Source organism: Tenebrio molitor, chromosome 2 (assembly GCF_963966145.1).
Source record: "Tenebrio molitor chromosome 2, icTenMoli1.1, whole genome shotgun sequence".
NCBI lineage: Eukaryota > Metazoa > Arthropoda > Insecta > Coleoptera > Tenebrionidae > Tenebrio > Tenebrio molitor.
Genome location: NC_091047.1, coordinates 24,380,874 through 24,401,197, shown reverse-complemented (window position 1 = coordinate 24,401,197; position 20,324 = coordinate 24,380,874). Strand labels below are relative to the sequence as shown.

Below are 20,324 nucleotides of genomic sequence, written 5' to 3'. Positions count from 1 at the left end.
TTCAATGAATGACAGTTACAGGTAGTAAACATGCGATTGACGTCGGTGTGTGGATAACACTTGTGTTAAATCATTCGATATGGAATTCTTGACATACTTTTTCTGCATTGTGTCATCACGAACGTGTTGAATCAGACTGACTAATTAAAACTACAAAAGCTTTTACTGTTAAAATTGAGCGGAAAAATTTTTGCCGACAAATTCTTTCACGAATTGTACATTTGCGTTGTTCGAAATGTTCACACATTGGTGAAAATTTCGTTGTCTTATATTACGTAAATTACGAAAATAAGTTGATTGGATTTGAACATTTTTGAAAAGTAAAGTGTTCTTAGTTGTGAGAAACAGAATGTTGGGAAATATATATTTTTTTAAATACATATATAGAATAGGAAGAATTATTTTATTGTTTTTTCCATTCTTTCTGATACTGTTTTAAATTCCAACCAATCATTATTTAATTTCATCAAAGTTATCTAGAACAAGATTTCAAATGTCGCACGAAAATATTTTCTAGAAATTTATATTTATATTTTTGTACCTATGTACCGGGTGAGATGAGTTTTATCGTCAGTGGGAAAACATCCACTTCTAATCAATTTAAAATTTTCAAAAAATTCAGGAGTGATTGTGTATCACTCTAGAACAGTCTGTAAAAATTTCAAAATTTTTAATAAAACAGGTAAAGATTTTGTTTTAATTCAATAACTGATACATTAATTTACATAATTTTTCACTGAGAGTCCTTTCAAACATTCAGGAAAAATTTGGTGTCATTGAAATCATGAAAACATCACCGGTTTTTGAAATAAATGTAATTTGATATTAAAGCCTGAAATTTAGCTATGATTTATTATTAAATTGGGCGGTCAGTTCCACAAAAGAAGTTGACGTAGGTTATTTATGATACCCTTTAGGGACTTAAGAATTACTAGAAAAGTGGTCAACAGATGTTCCCAACAATGAGATATTTATTTATGACACTGCAGTTGTAAATCTTGGTCATTTTTCGCTCTTAATGTTAAAATTGGAATAATTCAAAAACGAATAATTTTCTTTTGATGCGAATTACGTAAATGTGTTCTTTGAATTAATTGTGAATTATGAGCGTGTACGAAAAAAAATTTTTTTTTGCTCAAAATCGATTTTTTAAATTTTATGGCTCTGAATTAAGTGATAAGTGAAAATTGATTACACACATTTGAAGTCTTATATCAAGGGAATGTAACCCTAAAGTTTCTTAATTTTTACTATTTTTTTAATAGGGTTAATCGTGCTGACGATAAAACTCATCTCACCCGGTATATGTAAGCACCTGAACTTGATTTTACTTGTACAACATGAATTCTGAAATATGTACATTCTTTTAAGAAAGAAATTATTTTAAAAATGAGTTTACAACAAATGGTCAGCTCTGCAAAGTAGAATATTTTGATTTCTGAAAAATTCATTATCTCATACTTCGATATTTTTTTACATTTAAAAGTCGATATCCCAGGAACCATCATCCTAAAGCTCATAGAAGGTACTTGGGCATAAATCAGAATTTAATAACATATCATTAATCATTAGTGTCATTCGTCTATCAACTAACACTTACCACCTAACCTATTTCTAGACGTTTGGCATAAATCACATTGTCAAAAAAACCCAAATTGTACAATGTAAAAAAAGTACACGGTTTTTTATTGTCCGCAACTGTATCTACTCGTTTGAGAAATACCGTCCGATCGAATAAAAAAAATAAAAAAAAAATAGAGTAGGCGAAAATGGTGGTTTGAACCAATCAAAACATCAGAATAGCACAATCCAGCTCGATTTTTTTTTATTCGATTTCACGTTATATTTATTTGGTTGCGTCGGGACGTTGTTAGGCCCATTATTCCTTGTGATTATTATTCCTCACTGTATACAGGGTGTCTCAGCTAAGACTTTCGAGCCTAACATCTCGGTTATTTGCCAACGGATTTTTATGAAATTTAAAATACAGATATTTTAGACGGCGAAGGTTCAATTAGTAATAATAAAATAACCTCAAGTTAAAAAATGTAATTTTAAGACATGCTTCCTTTATTGAAAATTAGGGGCAATTATTATTAGATTGTTAAACATTAAAAAATAGGGGTCTACACAAACAATTAACTAAATCACTCGTCTGTTTCAACGAAATGATTAGATTTTGTTGTTAAAAATTTAATGTAAAATTTGAAGGTATTTGAGCAGTTACCTTTTGAAACAATTGATGAAAGATTGTCAAGCAACATTTTGTAGACCCTTTGAAATCTGTCAAAATTGGGCGCGCGTTATTAGAAACGTCAAATTGTGTAAATTTATTGAAAATAGTTATTAAAAATAGACTACAGTGGCAGAAATTTCAATATTGTTGAAAAAGGAAACAATTTTTGCCTATGGAGAGTGTCGTAAGAACGTAATGACACAGTTCGTTTTCTCGTGGAACACTATCCAAATGTAGGCTTTACAAAATGTAAGGTTAAGAGAGTCGTCAATGTATTTGAAGACACAGGAAGCGTACGTGAACTAAATTATCTTGCTAAAATATCCCGATCGTGTTTTAGTCCTTTATGGAAGAATTAAAGCATCCAGGATAATAAATTATGTCCAAATGTTGTCATTAACTTTGTAAATGACAAGGGATGACCAAAATTCGGCGAGGGTGCGCGTTTGTTTCATACGCGTCTACGTTTTTGCATCTGCAGCTACGTTTAACACAGTTTTTTGCTTTTTTCTTGCAAACCAGACGTCTTTCGAGGACGAGTTTCTCCCTACAGCATTTTTTCATTCATTCATTCAACATTTTAAAAAGGCATGTAAAAATTACGTTTTTAAGACTTGGATAATTGCATTAATGGGATTTTATTCTTCACCGTTTAAAATATCTGCATTTTAAATTTCACAAAAATCCTTTGGAAAATAACCGAGTTATTAGGCTCGAAAGTCTTAGCTGAGACACCCTGAGATAGAAAAATGATTTGAAAATATTTCTAAAGAAAATTAAGTTACTTGTTCGAGTTCCTACTGAAAACATCAACAGGAAAAATATTTCCATTATCTAAACTTTTCACTTTGTACTAGTCTGTCACTACCTTAGACACCACCAATTTGTCTAGTAAACTATTTTATATTATAAAATAAAGCTGCTATTTAAAAACTTAAAATTAGACTTAATATTAAATATGACGTCAATTTACTAATTGTTTGCTCACTTTGACCTCTCGCCGTTACTGCACGTAAAGGCCCATTCACAATGGCGTTAACGTTACGTCGATGTTAAAACGTTAATGTTAACGTTAGATCTAGAAATTCAAAATTACATGTATTTCAGTGTATACCGTTCACAATGGCGTTATGATGTTATGACTAAAATGCATGTAACAGCCCTTTCACAATGGCGTTAACGTTACGTCGATGTTAAAACGTTAATGTTAACGTTAGATCTAATTACATGTATTTCAGTACTTTTTATAAACTATTTCCGTTGGCTAATGTTAGAATGTAACGTTAAGAATCCAGAACATTTCTAGAACTAACGTTAACGCTAACAATATCATGCAACATTAATTTTCATCATAACGTCATTGTGAACGGTCCACAATGAAATACATGTAATTTTGAATTTCTAGATCTAACGTTAACATTAACGTTTTAACATCGACGTAACGTTAACGCCATTGTGTATGGGCCTTTATTAGATCTAACGTTAACATTAACGTCTTAACATGGACGTAACGTTAACGTCATTGTGAAAGGGCTGTAATATACTGGGTGATTCTGAAATAAGTTTAGAAAAAAAATCGATAATTGGAGACGATGAGAAGAACTCATATACAAAAAATGTTTCTTATAGCAGTTTTTTATTTATTTCAGAATCACCCTGTATAGCCAGACACTCCATTCACTCACCCTGTATAGCCAGACACTCCATTCACTGGTTATCCACCAAATACTTTATAGTGATAATTGATAATACCATACGAAATAAATTTAGTCAAATAGCGGAGGGTGAAACGTCAAGAGATTTAATTTCTATCCTGATCATAATAATTCATGTTCAGTTAAAATTCTTCTTTATAAATTATTCGTTCTTGTATTTATTTATTATTTTTTATTTTACTATTCAACGGTTTGTCTCATTATCAGAACATTAAAGAAATTTTACTAAAATACAGGCACAAAGCAACAACTGTTTTTTCCAATACGAGAAATTACATTTTTTATTTTATATATTTTATTGATATTGTTGAATTAAATCTATCACAAAAATATGGGGCTGAGGTTCTATAGAATTTAGTTCAGGGTTTCAAGGCATGTGTGTATCTACCAGATACATAGTTCATCACTGTCGATATTTCAAAATTTGAATTAAGTTACTGCTGGTGTTAATACTAAATATGTTTGCAAGACATTTTATGAAAGGGGAGGTGACTGATAATAATAATTACCAAGAATAAATATAGTATCTCACATTTATACAATTTAATTATTACTGTTAATTATGGAAAAAGTAAATCGGGAATAATAATACATTTATTTCCAACAGGTTATACACCCAAAAATAGGAAAATAAAGTAAGAAGAAAAAGATAATGTCTGAATACCCTAGACAGGAAAAATAAATACCAACTTATAATGAAAACAAATAATAGCAAAACAAATGTAATAGTGGCCATTAATTAAACAGGTAAAGGCAGTAAACGGTACAAATGTCCAAATCTAAACATTATCAAATTAAGTTTCAGTCGCTCATCTATTTACTTTTTATTTTATTACATGCTTTTTTATTACATTTTTTTGTTTAATAGTTATCTGATTTGAGAAAGGTTCTCTGCATTTTAAATGTAGCGCAAAAGCAAAATTACGGTATTAAAAGTTCTATGGGATTTAAGTCCAGACTTTTTGATACTATACTACTTATACCTACTTATTTCATGAACTATGTTCCAACCTGATTAAGATTTACTCATTTATTGCTAGCATTAATACGAGATTTGCAACATGTTCTTTAAAAAAGTGTGTCAGGTTGAAACATAAATGAAACAATGGCTGTACTTTGAACCGCCAATGTTATGTCAGTTATTAAAAAATGTTACCATATTTACAAAATAAAACGGAACTAAATCTTTAGATTAAACTGTTGCCTATATAAAAATTGATATTTACTTGAAGCACTTTTTGGCAACTAGGTACTACAAAAAAAGCAAACACGTCAACAATGACCCCTACTAAATCAAACATTTCATCATGTTTAATACATTTTTTGTACAATTATTTAACTACAATAGTTATTTATGTTATAAAGACGAAAAAGATAATATTTCGGACGATTTGCTGGAAACGAGGCGAAGCCGAGTACAGCAACAGCAATGAGTCCGAAATTTTATTATACATTATTTTTTAGTCGGTTGCAATAAAAATTTTCATTCCGTTGTCAAAGTGAGGTTTGATCCGTAATAATTTTGAAAAAATGTGGACTGTTAAAAACTTCCTTAACAACTCTGAGTGTTGCCAGGGTGTCATTGACAACTTAACTGTTGTCGATTGTTGAACGTTAATCATTGCTTAATAACATAGCTGACGAAAAATAATGCTTTGACGAAAAGATGACGTTTTCATCCAGATATTCAAACCACCAAATACCTACCACTTTATATTTATGATACAATCTTTTTTGGATTTCAAACGTCATAGACATACGAAAAAGGATAATGTATTTCTTAAGTCGGCATTTCATATTGTTTAATACTCTGATGAGAACCTTTCGTGAAACATTTACACATTCTTGTTTAATTTTTAGTTTAAAGTAATTAATTATCATAAGTATCAGTTGTTTAAAAATGGTGTTTTTTAAAACCGGAAACAAGAAAAAATCTAATAGCGTCCAATCAGGTGATCGAGGTGAATAGATATGGTCTGTGTGGGAGCTAATCAAACAATCGCTATAAAATTGCCTTGGGTAATTTTACGTCATCCGAGCTGTACGACCTATTGCCCCATCCTGCTGGAAATAACCATTATGCAATTCATCGGGGTGAAGTTGATGAATTAATTCTTCCAAAATGTTCTTGAAAAAGATTGGGATTTTCTACACTCCACATACAAATATTTTTTGAGTTCAGATGAGATGAAACCAAGTTTCGTCGCTGAACAATTCATTGGCAGATTGGATCAGTGACAATAAGTCGTTCTCTTTTATAGGGATACAACATCAAGTCCTTCTTAACAATTTTCTTCCATGTGCTTTATGATAGGTCTGATTCTTGTGAAAATCTTCCTAAGACGTATGGGTCATCATTCGATTACATCTTCAACAGGGTCAGGGGTTTGTTTCGTTGGTCTGCCATTTCCCGATTCGCTCTTTATGCTGCCGCTTTCATGGAATAATTTTACCACATACCTAACTGAGTGTGTTTCAAAAATGTACGTCAATTAAAGCAACATCAGGGAATTTTTTACGAAATTAAAATAAATATTTTGTGTGTTCTTGGATGAACCTCATTTTGGCACAAATAAAATTTTTATTTTCATTCGAGTTGAAAAACACTGGCAAGATTGTTTCAGTTGCAAACGAAAGTGTCGTCTTAAAAAAGACCGAATTTTGATAACAACCGGAAACACAACTAGCCAAACGAAATTTTACAAGAAGCACAAAGGCAGCAGAAACAAAGTTATGTTATGTCAAAACTGTCAGGGAAATGTAGAGTGATATTAGGCAACTGAAAATACAACACGTTAAGCCAGTAGTAGCTTGATAGAGGTGAAATTTAAAAAATCACCGGGTGAATGTCAATCCTTTTACCTTGAAAAATACGACATAATATTGTTTTGAAATTTTGTTACAATGGCAAAGACCCAGATCCTTCTCCAATCACATTTACAATCCGTTTTATTATATATTTCGCAAGAATTGCAAACTTGAATGACAACCATTCAACTAACTAAACTGTAGAAATTTACAACTACATACTTGCAGAACCGTTTGGCACTTGTTCACCATTTTCTTCTGACTACAGCAAAACCTGTTAATTTTTTCCCAGAAAAATATGTATAAAACGAAAACGCCTCAAGCCTACCAGTCAATCATTTTTTTGCAACTGCCTACACGTTCCAGGCATCTTGTTATTTACATTTGTTTTTATTTTAGCAAAGTGAAATTTGCTCCAGATATTTTTTTTTTATTTTCCTCACTTGACCATCTCAAATCACACATCGAGTCATCGACACTCGTATTCGTTAAATATTTATAAATCATCGAACAGAAAGCGATTTTTTTCCACCTGCATTATTTAAGAGCACAACAGTTGACATTTGAAAGTGACACGACGCGCCATCCGGAAAATGCACACTGGTACCGATAACTAACGAATCTCTTTTAATTACAAAAAATTAATTAAAAGAGTCGCCGCAGAATTCATTAAGACGGGCGAGAAAAAAACAAAAATCCCGTTGTACAGTTATTTTCTTAAACTCCTACTAAAGATCTAACAGAAAATGTTTTTTACACTTGGAGAACGAGCGCTTTTGTACTTTGAAGCTCGTCACTGCGTGACTCACTCTGTATTTATTCCGTGCTACACGAGCTGCAAGTCGAGGCTAACGCAACGACAATTTGCATACACTATGTCATATGCCATGCAATGTCAATGTCATAATGGAAACCCAGGCAGAGCTCGCTCGATTTCGGAATGTGACAGCTCTAGCACCTTTTCCAAATATGTTGCCACACTGTATACGTGTCAAATTGATCAATCAACATCCTCCACAATAAATTTGCATTTGTCTAATTTGACAATTAAACAATACAATAAACTGGTTCTCCTTATCAACGCCATCAGCGCATATTTGCGTATGAGCCGTACAAAATAAAAGAATTTCATTCCTACATGTTGTTCAACGTCGTCCTTGACATAGAAGGCGCGCCACTGAAAATTTAACCTATATACAATGTGATTGTTCGTTGTTACACTTTACCATAGATGGACGCCGTCTGCAGAGCGATCTGGCTGCGGTCGGCCAAATAAAAATTCTTACGAAACTGACGCTTTAATTGTTATTACGAGACACACTATAAATAGTTAGGACCAGTCAATAGCGACGTCTACAGCTCGTTGATTATGCGTTGTTGTTGCCCAATAACAACACGATTACATAAAGGTTTAATATCGTCTTGACGCGAGGATTATTCTGTCATTGTTTCCGTCCAGGACGGAGGTGGGATCTCGACGGTGCTAATTTTTCAAGAAAACTGCGTTGTGCCAGGATGTCGCAACGTTTTGCTGCGAAAATCACAATATTGACACTAATTTGCGAACAGCTGTATTCTTAATGAGTGGCATTGGATAGGCGAAACCCCCGCTTTGTAGAAAGGTAAATACATTTTAAAATATCAACCTCCTCTCCTATTCGAAAGGAGAATGATTGGAATAAGAAAACGAAACTTCGCATTAATACGATTATAAAACTTGCCCAATTGACCCAAATTCGATGTTTTAACACTTTTCGTTTCACCGAAAATGCCGACGACTTTTGAAGAGCGGGAAGTGAAAACAAACAGTCGACGACTTGGTCGAGCTAAAAAAGTCATACCTACTGGTGGGTTCGTTATTTAAATCAATCGAAAATTTTCGAGATGAAAAATGAAAGTGCGGTTCTCACAGTTAACCCAGATCTGGAATTTTATCATTAATCAATACAAAATGTCTGAAATTTTCGTGTGAGTTTTTGTGTTAATTTTGTTCTGATTGCGATTTTTTTACCAAAAAAAAATTTTTTTCATCAATAAATTAATTGTTAGAAGTAAAATCACATTATCAGTGAGAATTTTGTCTTTGCTACAATGACAGCAAATCCACGCCTTCAATGATCACATGTATAGCTATTTATGCACCAAGGGCGTTACAACGATGATTACGCCCGGAGAACGATGAATCCAGCTCGAGGGCTTTAGCCCGAGAGATAGATATCGTTCGATGGGCGTAATCATTCGGTGAGGCCGTGGTGCATACAAGATTTTATTTTTCACTATACGTGTTCTTTAAAAAAAAAAGACATCTTTGCAATTATGAATTGATGAGGGCGTTATGAATTCATTACGCCCGCTTATTCTTATTACGCCCTGTTATTATTCCCCGGTTGTTATGGACATGTTTACGTATTTCGTATCCTAGGAGTTATCATGCAATTATACTTAAGTGAAAAATAAATAACTTTATTTTACGGGATTTTTGGTTCCAAGTTTTGCAAGGAAGTAGAAAATGGTGATGGATTTGATGTCTGTGGAATTTTTTGCAAAATATTTGTCTAGGTAAAGGTTTCAGATCTGTTAATTTTGGCGTCAATCAGAAAAGCAAATTTAGAAATATGTATACACAATTTTGTCCAATTTTTTCGTTCAGCATTACTTCCGCAAACATATACCGTTTTGAATTTTTCTTTCTGTAAAATTTTAGCCACAGTGAGAACGGTCAGCTTATTGATTTTGGTGCCAATCGCAACAGCTGTGTGGGAAATATGTGCAATTTTGATACACATTTTCTGCCCACAACGAAAATAACATACAACGTGTTTCACCTAAGCGTACGAGCCTGATAAAATCTAAATGCAACACAAAATACAGTTGACAACTAGATTCATTAAAATTTATAAAATGTAGTTTTGGCATTCCTAACTAACAAAATCACTGGAGAGCTTTTCCGCAAAGGTGTGAACAAGGGGTAATCTAAAAAACTTATGGGGTGTCCAAACTACTTTTTGCCAAATATGATTTACTACACCTATATTATAATTCTGAATAAATGGCATCGCGGTAGGCGTTGTAAATTCAAATTTACGTTGGCAGCAAGACTCTTGCTAATAATACGCTAGTTTCGACACTGTTGGTATCCTTCGGTGGTTGGTTTTGAGATTATTATTGGAATCGTTTTGTGTTTATTTTCTTGTTATAGTATTTATTTTTTGATATTTGGAATTTTTTTTGTTTCATTTACGAAAAGTGTAAATAAAACCTGTCTTTTTTTAAGATGCATTGCATTCAGGATATTTTTATTTCCTCAAAATAAAGTAATGACGGTTTAGTAATTTTTTTGACATAACATGAAGCTCACTTTAGATAATCCACGCCTACCGCGATGCCACTTATTCTGAATTCTACTATAGTTACTCATGAAAATTGAATATTGGGTTGCATTTTGAGTTCGTCAGGCTCTTACTCTTACGTGAAACACGTATAGTACTCCATATCTATATTTTAATTCTTGTAAAAATTGGTTGGTGAAGTCATTCTTGAGTTGTTCTCCGTTACACATATTTTATTTTCTATTTTAGTGCAATGAATATTAATGGCAGAGACCAAAGATAACTGCTAAAATTTAAAATGCAAATTGTTTTTATTTGACATGCTTTATACGCAGCGATAATTGGTGTAGTTGTGTAATTACGATAATTACATTCTATACCTACTAATTTACAAAGGCTTTTTTTATGTCAAATGGTCATGTCTTTTTAAAATCACTTTGTTCTACATATTGCATTCTTTAAATGCAAATTTCTTGAAAATTAAAGAAACAAACTTGAAGAACTCCAAACCTTTCACTTATTTGTGCAAACATGTTTTAAACACATTTTTAATGTAATGACAGATAGGGAGTAATATCGTTACCAACTGTAAGAAAACTCAACTCAACTCAACTCTTACAATTGATTTAAATTTCTATACGAGTAAATCTTCCAAATTTACTTCAATGCTGCAAGAATAAAATAACTTAGAAAATAATTTATTGACGTGACTTGATCATATCTGACTCTGAATGATATGACCTAACCTGACGAGATTTGTCGTTGACTTAACTCCATGATTGGCAACATTGTCTAAAGTTTTGAATTTTTTAACATGCACAAAATATAAACTAAAATAAATTAAATCTGTAACGGCGATTTTATTTATACATACTTATAGCATTTATTTATCCCATTATAAATGAATTTAAAATATTATCTGATATAAAAATGGAACATTAAAAAAACACGTTTTTTCAATTATTACAAGATTCATTCATACTAACAATTAGTAAGGTTATGTGTTCACGTCTTAGATCATTTTATTTTCTCTAGCAGATTCGTATTCACCACATAAGCCACATGTTTTTGCATGAAGATTAAATCTTGGATGTTAGAATCATCCTTTTTTCTTCTCCCATCCCACATTACATGGTTGTAATATGTTTAGTTTGTTCCGTATGTAAAGTGGCGGCCATTAATTTGGAAACACCGGCCTAATCTAGTTTACTGGATATTTCTAATATTTGATAGTGTAAGCGTTATGTCATGAACTCATGTCACCCATGTCATCTTTGAGCGCATTCAACAGACTGTCGCAGCCGAAGTTTATATGTCAATAACATTGTCAACGTGACAAACAATTTACAACTGAAAAATCTTGTTTTTTACAGAAAGGTTATAAAAATTATGACGGGGTGAATGACGTTTATTTGTCAAAACCATCAAGTTAAAATTCAGTTTGTTTCATATTGAATGATATTGTTTGTTTTCCCAATTAAATAGTTGGTAATTATTCACAGAATCGGATTTTTGGTGTCAAAACAGGTAGATAACAAAAAAACATTGCAACTCGACGGACAAATTGGACATTATTTTAATTTTACAAGAGAGTGATGTCAATGTGAGAATAGTTAATCTGACAAAACGAAAGTTTGATACACAATGAAAAATTTTTGGATGTCCCAGCTTTTAATGTCCACCGATGGTACCTATACTTGGTGCCCCAAAATTCGCGGAACAAATCAATGAGGTTTTATCAATTCATGTTAGAAAACAATGAGAAAAATAATTAAAAAAATTCTATACCTCTTAGATTTGAAAATATGGGGGTTCAAAGGGTACACCTTTGATCTCATTTATTTTAAATATTAAAAAAGATTTTGATTATTTGTCTTTAACTAGCCAGTGGCATAATAATTGTGAACAATTGTGATCAGGTTTGCAATTATTTTCTTCATTATTTCCAACATTTCCAAGTAGTAATTTAATGTTCGATTTACCTCAAATAGCCTATGACAACATGGCTTTGATTTTTCTCTCTTATTTCCATGGATACAACAAAAATGAAATATTTGCAGACTATTGGGATACATAGAATGTTATTAAATGTTGCCACATTTAGCGTAACGAATAGGTCAATATTTTCTACAAAAAAGAAGATTGATTTTTTTAAATATTTTTACCTGATATTTTAATTACTACTTAACAACGTACTTCTAAGTTGTTCCGCGAATTTTGGGGCACCCAGTATAGTTACATAATTTCATTATTTTAACGCCCCAAAGAGAGATTTTCTTATTGATCTTATGAAATTTATACATATTTATAAATGGTTTTTCTCGTAGTATTAATTGAACAAAAAAAAAAAACAGAAGAGGCTATGGAAAACACAATTTTTGGAAACGTATGGCGTAGCTTTTATCATACTGACACCCGTAACGAAAAAAGGTTCTGCCGAAACTCCAACAAACTTGTGTATGGTAAACCCAGTCACCATTTTCTTCGTTTCCATTTGGAAAATAGGATTCTGTCATGAATAATTTATGTTCTCGAGTAAAGACAATTTTTTAAATTATGTCAAAATTGACAAGTGACAGTTTATCAAGTTACGCCGCACGTTTTCAGAAATGTTGTTTTTCATAGCCATCCCTCATCTCTTTTTTCGTTGATCATATTGTACTTATCTAATTTTATTCATTATACTGGAAAGTTTACTACATTTTAATTTATTTTATTAATATGTAGAATACATTTTTCCTTTCTGTGTTGTAAATTAAAAAATGAGGTTTTAGCCAACTATCGTGGTAATGGGTGCATAAAAATGAAACAAATCATACACCATGCGAGCCAGGAAAAATTATCATTAAAGTTACTAATGCGAAAAATGATTGTGCTTATGCTATTATGCTTGTATTAAAAAAAAAATATGTGGTAGAATAACTTTTGAAACTTTTTCGGATTTTATAAATCTTTCCACAATGTTTATCCGATAAATCAAAGAGGTTCAGACCGGTCACGAATAGAGAATAAAAGGTTGGCAATGTTGCTTGTCATCACCATTTCTGCAATGTCATTAAAGAGTACACCCACTATTTTAAATAGAAAAATTCTATTAAATCTTGTGCAACGAATAAAACGTTGAATTGAAATTTCTTTGTGTGTCGTGAAGTGCCATCCTCTATTTCGCAATTTCACTTGAGACAGTCTAAGCTAAAGACAATAACTAACAAAAAATGTTCCAGTTTTCTTTTTGCATAAATAACCACTTTCATTCTTCCGTTTGCAGTTTCAGAAACTGAAATTTTATTACGATGTTCTTGAATTGTTTCTTTTATCTAAGTGACAAATCTGCTGTAATTTAGTTCTTTTGAATTGAAATGAAACCTGATTGCGTTTGTGCTTTTCTTTCTCGAGGAGTCTTCTTTTATCCTTTCGGACTAATTACTCTACAATCGCTGCAAAAGCCGTGAAACCTCACCTGTTAATTACTACATTATAACCAAATCGGCAATAAAAACAAGTCAGAAAATCACGTCTTAACCCAGTTTTTAGCATTGAAACGAGCGGTAGATCAGCTCAGCAGAACGATTTATATTCTGACGCCGCTACGAAAGAGATATCAAGTGTATTGTACCATTGAATTGCAAATTCAATAGTCTGTTCGAATATGTAAAATTAGGTGTACATAAGAGATGGGTATTAAAAAGTGTTATGGTCCTCCTCGTTCGTTTGTCGGTGTTTTCGCTCGGTGCACAAGTGACACAGTGGAGGAGCAGACATTCACACCAGATAAAATAACACGATTTCATTTCCGACAAAAGTGGAACCGAATCGAAAGCAGTTTTGGAAACGTCGCCGAACGCACATCCTGCATCCAGCACTTTGTTTACCGTGCATCGAAGAAGTACTCGTCCGGTCGGAGGCCTTGAACTATAATCATTAATAAACTCACTTTCCGGTTCGTAGATGCCCCTGCCGGGACCCCTGATCTGTTCGTTGACGAAGTTGGAGGACTTGGGGACGTTGAGGGCCGACCGGATGCCCACGGAGGAGCCATCCAAGTGGCCCGGTCCGATTTTGGGCACGTGACTGTTGCAATACACCTCCTTGTCCTCCTGTCTGTGTTGGTTGTTGTAGTACGTCTTCAACGTCAACTTGGTACCACAAACCGCGCACTTAAAGCATCCACTGTGGAAGAACGTGAAGTCCTTCAGGGGGCCCACGCGGTCCACCTGGTAGACAGTCTCGTTGCACCTCAGACAGGTACTCTCGTAGAAGTTGGGCCTGTACATCGCCTTGTAATTTTGCAGCATTTCGACACTCGGTACTCGTTCGACGATCGCGGAGAAAACCGTGAGAAGATCTCCTCGCGCACCGGATTTTGCACCGAGAACAATTTGATTGTCAACGGAACGAACCGTACCGCAAAAACATCGGTACTAGGCGTGGGACGGCGACGGCACTTGCGGCGAACCGTCTTAATTCGATGAAAAACCGACAAAATCGAGACGAATCAGTCTTGATTTTCCGCTCCGGTTCAGACGAACGCCGTTATCGCGAAAAGTCCGCTCCGGGTTTTCGAAAAGCGTTCACGTCACCGGAAGCGCTCGCGGTCTGGATTCTTCGGCGGAATTTGGAGCAGCTGCGTACAACAGCGCAAAAATGATCAGCTTAGTCACTCGCCACCGTAGCCATGTTGACATCAACACTGCTGCGAACCGAAACTGAGTTCTCTCTCCACGATTCGTTTCCCCGCACCTTCATCCGTTCACCTGTTCGGGGGCCACGACCAGATGGTACCGATCGTGGTAGGATCTCCGGTTCGAAAGCTTCCGCCGAAGGTGCACGACCAAGACCACTCTATGCTAGTTGGGGGTACGCCTCCAGGTATACCCGCAGCCCACATACCATTCGCCATTCCTTGCACACCTATCTTACATCACTTGTTCACCTGTTTACTAAATATGCGTCGTGGTAAGTACGGTGCTCGTTGCTCGGACAGGGTCGGAAGAGGAGCGCTTCTCGAGATTGTGATGGGCTGGTGATTTCGATGACGGACTCGACGACGAACTGCACAGAAGCGCACAAATTCAGAAAAAGAAGAATTTCCCACTTGACAGAAACAAATCGTTGTAGTTGGTTCAAACATTTTTCGGTGCAAATTGCAGTCTTCAAGTCCAATTTGCAGTGTGCAGCAGTAGATAAAGAAATTTTTCGATAGTCTAGGTCTAGGATAAGTAGTAATAGTAGTAGTTCACAAATGAGTACCTAGAAGAAATGACACCAAACGAAACAAAACTTTTTTTATCGTGTATCTCTGTATCATTACTTTTCTTATGTAGATTTGTAGTTCCATCAAATGAAGTTGATGGTTTGCTAATTATATCGTATTCGTTACGTCAAATACCTCGGCAAACTACACCGATTTACAAAATTTTATATTTTTTTAGTCACATGAAGACAAAGGTGTGATTTGAACGTATTTTTTATCTTCATGTGTCATTATTTTTTTGTGAAAGGTAACTTTTTTACTGACACATATTGGGTGATTCAAAATGATTGTGGCCAAGTATGGCAACTATGTACGAAAATGTATGTGGCAACTGTGTGGGCACGGTAGAGTTGACATTTCCTTGACAGTTCGTAGTCGCGCAATTTTGTAAGTTGTCAAATCAATGTGTAATGGAATTGAAAAAATCAAATGCACGCTTATGAAATGTCATACAAATGTCAACTCTATCCCATTCACACAGTTGCCACATACATTTTCGTACATAGTTGCCATATTTGGCCACAATCATTTTGAATCACCCAATATATAGTTTCATTGTAAACAAATTATACACCTAGATATTCCTAATATATTTTGCCCTCTGACCTGACACTGCTTTTCCATGCTGAAAACATCTTGGCGAAATCTTTTGCCATGTTCGTCGCTGACCGTATCCAAGTTGTGAGGACATAAATCCAAGTGGGTATTCACTATTCGGTGAATAGATTTAAAGTGACATAAGCTTTGTATAGGTCCAGCAGTTCACAAGTCTCGATTTCTGCTTGGAAATTCTCAAATAGTTTTAGTAACATTTTTGAAAGAGTCCCAGGCAACTTTTTAAGTAGGTTCAACTTCTGCTCGAATGTTTTATCTTTCACCAGTTCTCTTATTTGAAGACCTACAAACATTCTTGTCATTATTTTAGCGTCAAATATAAAAATCCATCGCTGTTTAGGTCCACTGCCTGAGCAAATTTTCAGGTTTCACCAAAGGAAAGTTTAAAACTATTTTCTTTTCTGAAGTAAATGACTACGTTTCGGAGATTCCTTTTTTTACATAATCCCTTTTTCACCTTTGTTATCCCACTCGCACAGAAAATAACAAAATTTCGTATATCCAACCAAATGAGAAATGATTTTCAAGTCCCCCCAAATTTTCCATGAATATTTTTCATGCTGGATCCTTTCGGGGAGTAGATTCATATTTTCATAACACACTTTCACGGTATTTATACAAACTTAAAGGTTTAAAACTACAACATACTAAATTCTTTTGTTGCGAAAAAAAAAGTTTTAAATTCGTCCTGACGATTTCGAAAGTAGCGCACTTTTATATCAGAGTGGAGAAGATTCCAGACTTTTAAGTAACCTACATCCTAAAAGTTCCGCCTGCTTTTTGGATAAATTTAAGATAATTCTTTTTCTTGACAGATGGAGAGACTATATTGACAATCAAATCAATGCTTTTGGATTTCTTCAACAGACGAACTTCACAACTGATTAACTAAATAATTCTTGAAAGTAAAAAAAATACCAGTCAAATGTCACATACAAACGTTACCGTCATTTGTTGATAAACACATTTCAACCTTCCACATCCGCATAAAGGCAGTTATTTTGGAAATAAATTAATACTTTTACTTGAATATTTCTTCTACATCTACAGGTTAATAACTTACTACGAATTCCGAAAACACTAGGCAAACCCTAATGGGTGGAGTGCTCACACCCATTAGATATACTTATAATACCGGGAAATCTGAACTTTGTCGCAATGCCAAAACATAAAGTCATGGTCTTCGGAGTTTCATGACGTTCATTTTACTGTTATTATTGCAAAGTTTGAGTATCTCTAAACCAGTAGGTATCCCAAATATCTGCTCAAGATCATGGAAATCGTGATGATGAAAGAAAATGAAATTGTTAAAACCGTAATGAAAAAACTATTGAAGAACATGGTACAAGAAGATCCTCATTGGAAGATTTGATCTTTTAAAAGAAAAAGCTTTTTTAATGTACCTACTAAATTATGCCGTAGGCAACACATACATAAAAATTCCTTTTCATGACGTGTCGTCTTCGTTCTGGGATGACCATTGGTCCATTCCACGTTCCTTCCCCTTAAAAAGTTAAAAATAAATTCATTTACATTGCTTGTTTCGTTTATATTTATTCTCGTTCCTTTATAACTAACACATTGAAATACAAACTGATTCACATAACTTTCCGACTCTAACAAAATTTAAATGCAACCAGTAATACGTTATTCAGTGATAACTTGATATACCGGGTGGGGCATCGTATACGCGCACGTGAGAAATCGCGACTTCTAATTAAATAAAATTTTCGAAATTTTTCAAACTTACCTGGCTATTGATAAGGTACATTTCATAATTTTTTGATAATTTTTCACTTAGAAACAAATCCAAAAAAAATTAAAATGTAAATTTCAACCAAAAAGTCAAATTCTGATTTTTCTACTAATCTACCCAGATTCACTTCCTACAATTATTTACGAAATCTACGGAAAAAAATACCAATTAGATTTTGAATTAAACGCAGTTTTATTTATGACCTGCTACTTGTGCTGTCGTAAATTTAGGTGACAATGGAAACTGTCAATTTTATGGCAAAAAGGTTTAAAATGGTCGGCTATACCTTTGTTGGGAAATTATACCATTGTGCCGTAAATCACCCGTCTGGTTTACGTTTAAATAAAAAAGCGAATTATTTAACTAACCAAGTCAAAATTTGTAATTGTGCCACCAGGGTTTGATGCGCTAGCAGATACAGATTCATTTAGTGTAAAAATTTTATATAATGCATTCATTTTTGTAATGACGAAAGGATCGATATGATATTGATATATGATGAGTCAGTTTCTTAAATAAAAAAATATTGTCGATTACTGCCATTTTTAAATTTTTATAATTCAGACTTTTCCGAGGGATGTCCAAACGATACAAAACTTTTAAATAATTCAAGTTTTTGAATCAAGTTATGAATGAAAAACTGGCTGGCTGCATTTAAATTATATTAGGTTCGGAAAGTTATATATTATACAGGGTGGTCCCGATATAACCTGCCAAAAAAATTCTGGGTCATTAGAAGGATCTAACAAGTCCAAAAAACCCTTTTTCATTAGGTCCAAAATAATGGGGATAAATTAACCCCTATCCACACCCATTCGAAGCTGCTGACTACAAAAATACGTACCTACTCAGGAATTAATTGTTGGTGTTTGTAAGGATGACAGTATCTAAGCAACATAGGTGCCTGAATCGTTTATGACAAATCTCAAATCTGACAAACTAAATCAAATTAATGACATTTATTGAAAACGCTGTACACCGTGTGCGTTAATTCACCAGCTTATTTAGGTACAAAAGCTGATTTTGTAGACTGAGATGAATGAGTAATAAATAAAGTGGTGTTCTTCAATGTGTAAATAAATGTAGAGGTAGTGTGTGCAAAATTGTGGAAGAACTGTGTAATAACTAATAAGAGTATCGTCTTAATTGTGGTTAAATAGCCAAAACAATGTATTGAATACATTTATGTACACTTTACATATTCGTAGTTTCAACTCTTAATTAAGAATATCTACTAACTAATGAAAGGTAAACTACACTAGAAAAATTATTTTATAATAAATGTTCTATGTGCCTTCCATTGGCATTTAAGCACATTTGAGTACGCCGGTACCAATTTTCATAAACAGAATTCAGCATTTCTGGGTTTTTACGAATCTGGTTCGCAGCATCTGTTACGGGTTTCTGGAGTTGGCCTTTTGTATTTATTTCAACTTCGTATACCAAATCTTTCGTGTGGTTCCAAAAATTAAAATCCAGAGGGGTTAAATGGAGAATCGGGGACGCCATCGTATTGGAATCAGTCAGAACCAACCTCACATAAATGCAGATGCAGCTCCACAAAAGTACAACGGAACGGAAGGACTCCTCCAGGAAAACGCGCGCCGTATGGTCGTCTTGCCGGTCTTGAATTACCACGTGTTTCGCTATAGAGTAAATGCAAATCGGCGTATTCTTGTTTTGTGAATTTCATAACTTTTTGAAGGATTCGCAAATTTAAAATTAAACTTGACAAATGTCATAGGTGTTACAGGTACCGTTGCTAAAGAAATTGCAGCCGAGTAACCAGAATTACCTTTTTAAAACCGATTAACTCATTAGCGTACAGCAAATTTTGACCAAATTTTCAATTATTTTTATCTCGAAAACGAAAAGACTTTTATTAGGAACATTTTTTGTGTATGAGTTCTGCCCATCGTCACCTATTACTGGATTTCTTCTGGCAGGTTATATCGGGACCACCCTGTATTATATTCACTTCATGTAACGAAAAAACAAGCAACTGAATAATTACACATGTCAAAACTTGTAATGAAGATGTTTCAGTCTATTATCTAGATTAGATTGAATTTACCAAGAGTGTTACTTTCTTTTCAATTTTGTGAAACACGTTACTGATACAAAATAGGTTTTCTAATCAATGTTTATGCTAAGGTTTGAGCCGCCATCGTGCTAGCAAAAACATATACGTCGTGTTAAATTGGTTGCATAACCTGCCATTTCAATTGGAAATAAAAATATTTTTCAGGTGTAATCTATACAGACCTCTGTACAGACTGATTCAGTTATAACTTGATACCTTTATTAATTAGAGAAACGAATTCCTTAGATACAAATAAAAATATTAGGTAAATAACATAATATAAGTTATATAATTATTTATATCAAATTATTATCGCAACTGAAACAATCTGAATCCAATTTTTTAAAATTTAATCGTTTGATTAAACGTCATAAATGATACATAAACATAAAGAAATTACATGGAAGTTAATTTTCCTTAAACAGAGATCTTCTAAAAACAGTCCTATATTGCAACATTAAAATGAATTGAATCAATAAATTAAGTAAATAGTAATGTGCAGTTGTGCAAGCGCAATATGTGGACTCA

General features: G+C 33.7%; 1 protein-coding gene across 1 annotated transcript in view; it reads right to left on the bottom strand.

The window, feature by feature from the left end:
* Hil (kyphoscoliosis peptidase hillarin) overlaps window positions 1-14,973 on the bottom strand; it is a 57,693-nt gene extending 42,720 nt beyond the window's left edge. The window contains exon 1 of the mRNA XM_069039158.1: window positions 14,023-14,973. Coding sequence (XP_068895259.1) covers window positions 14,023-14,383 — 361 coding nt within the window. The 5' untranslated portion in view covers window positions 14,384-14,973. The remainder of the gene's footprint in view (window positions 1-14,022) is intronic.
* Window positions 14,974-20,324: the final 5,351 nt, after the last annotated feature.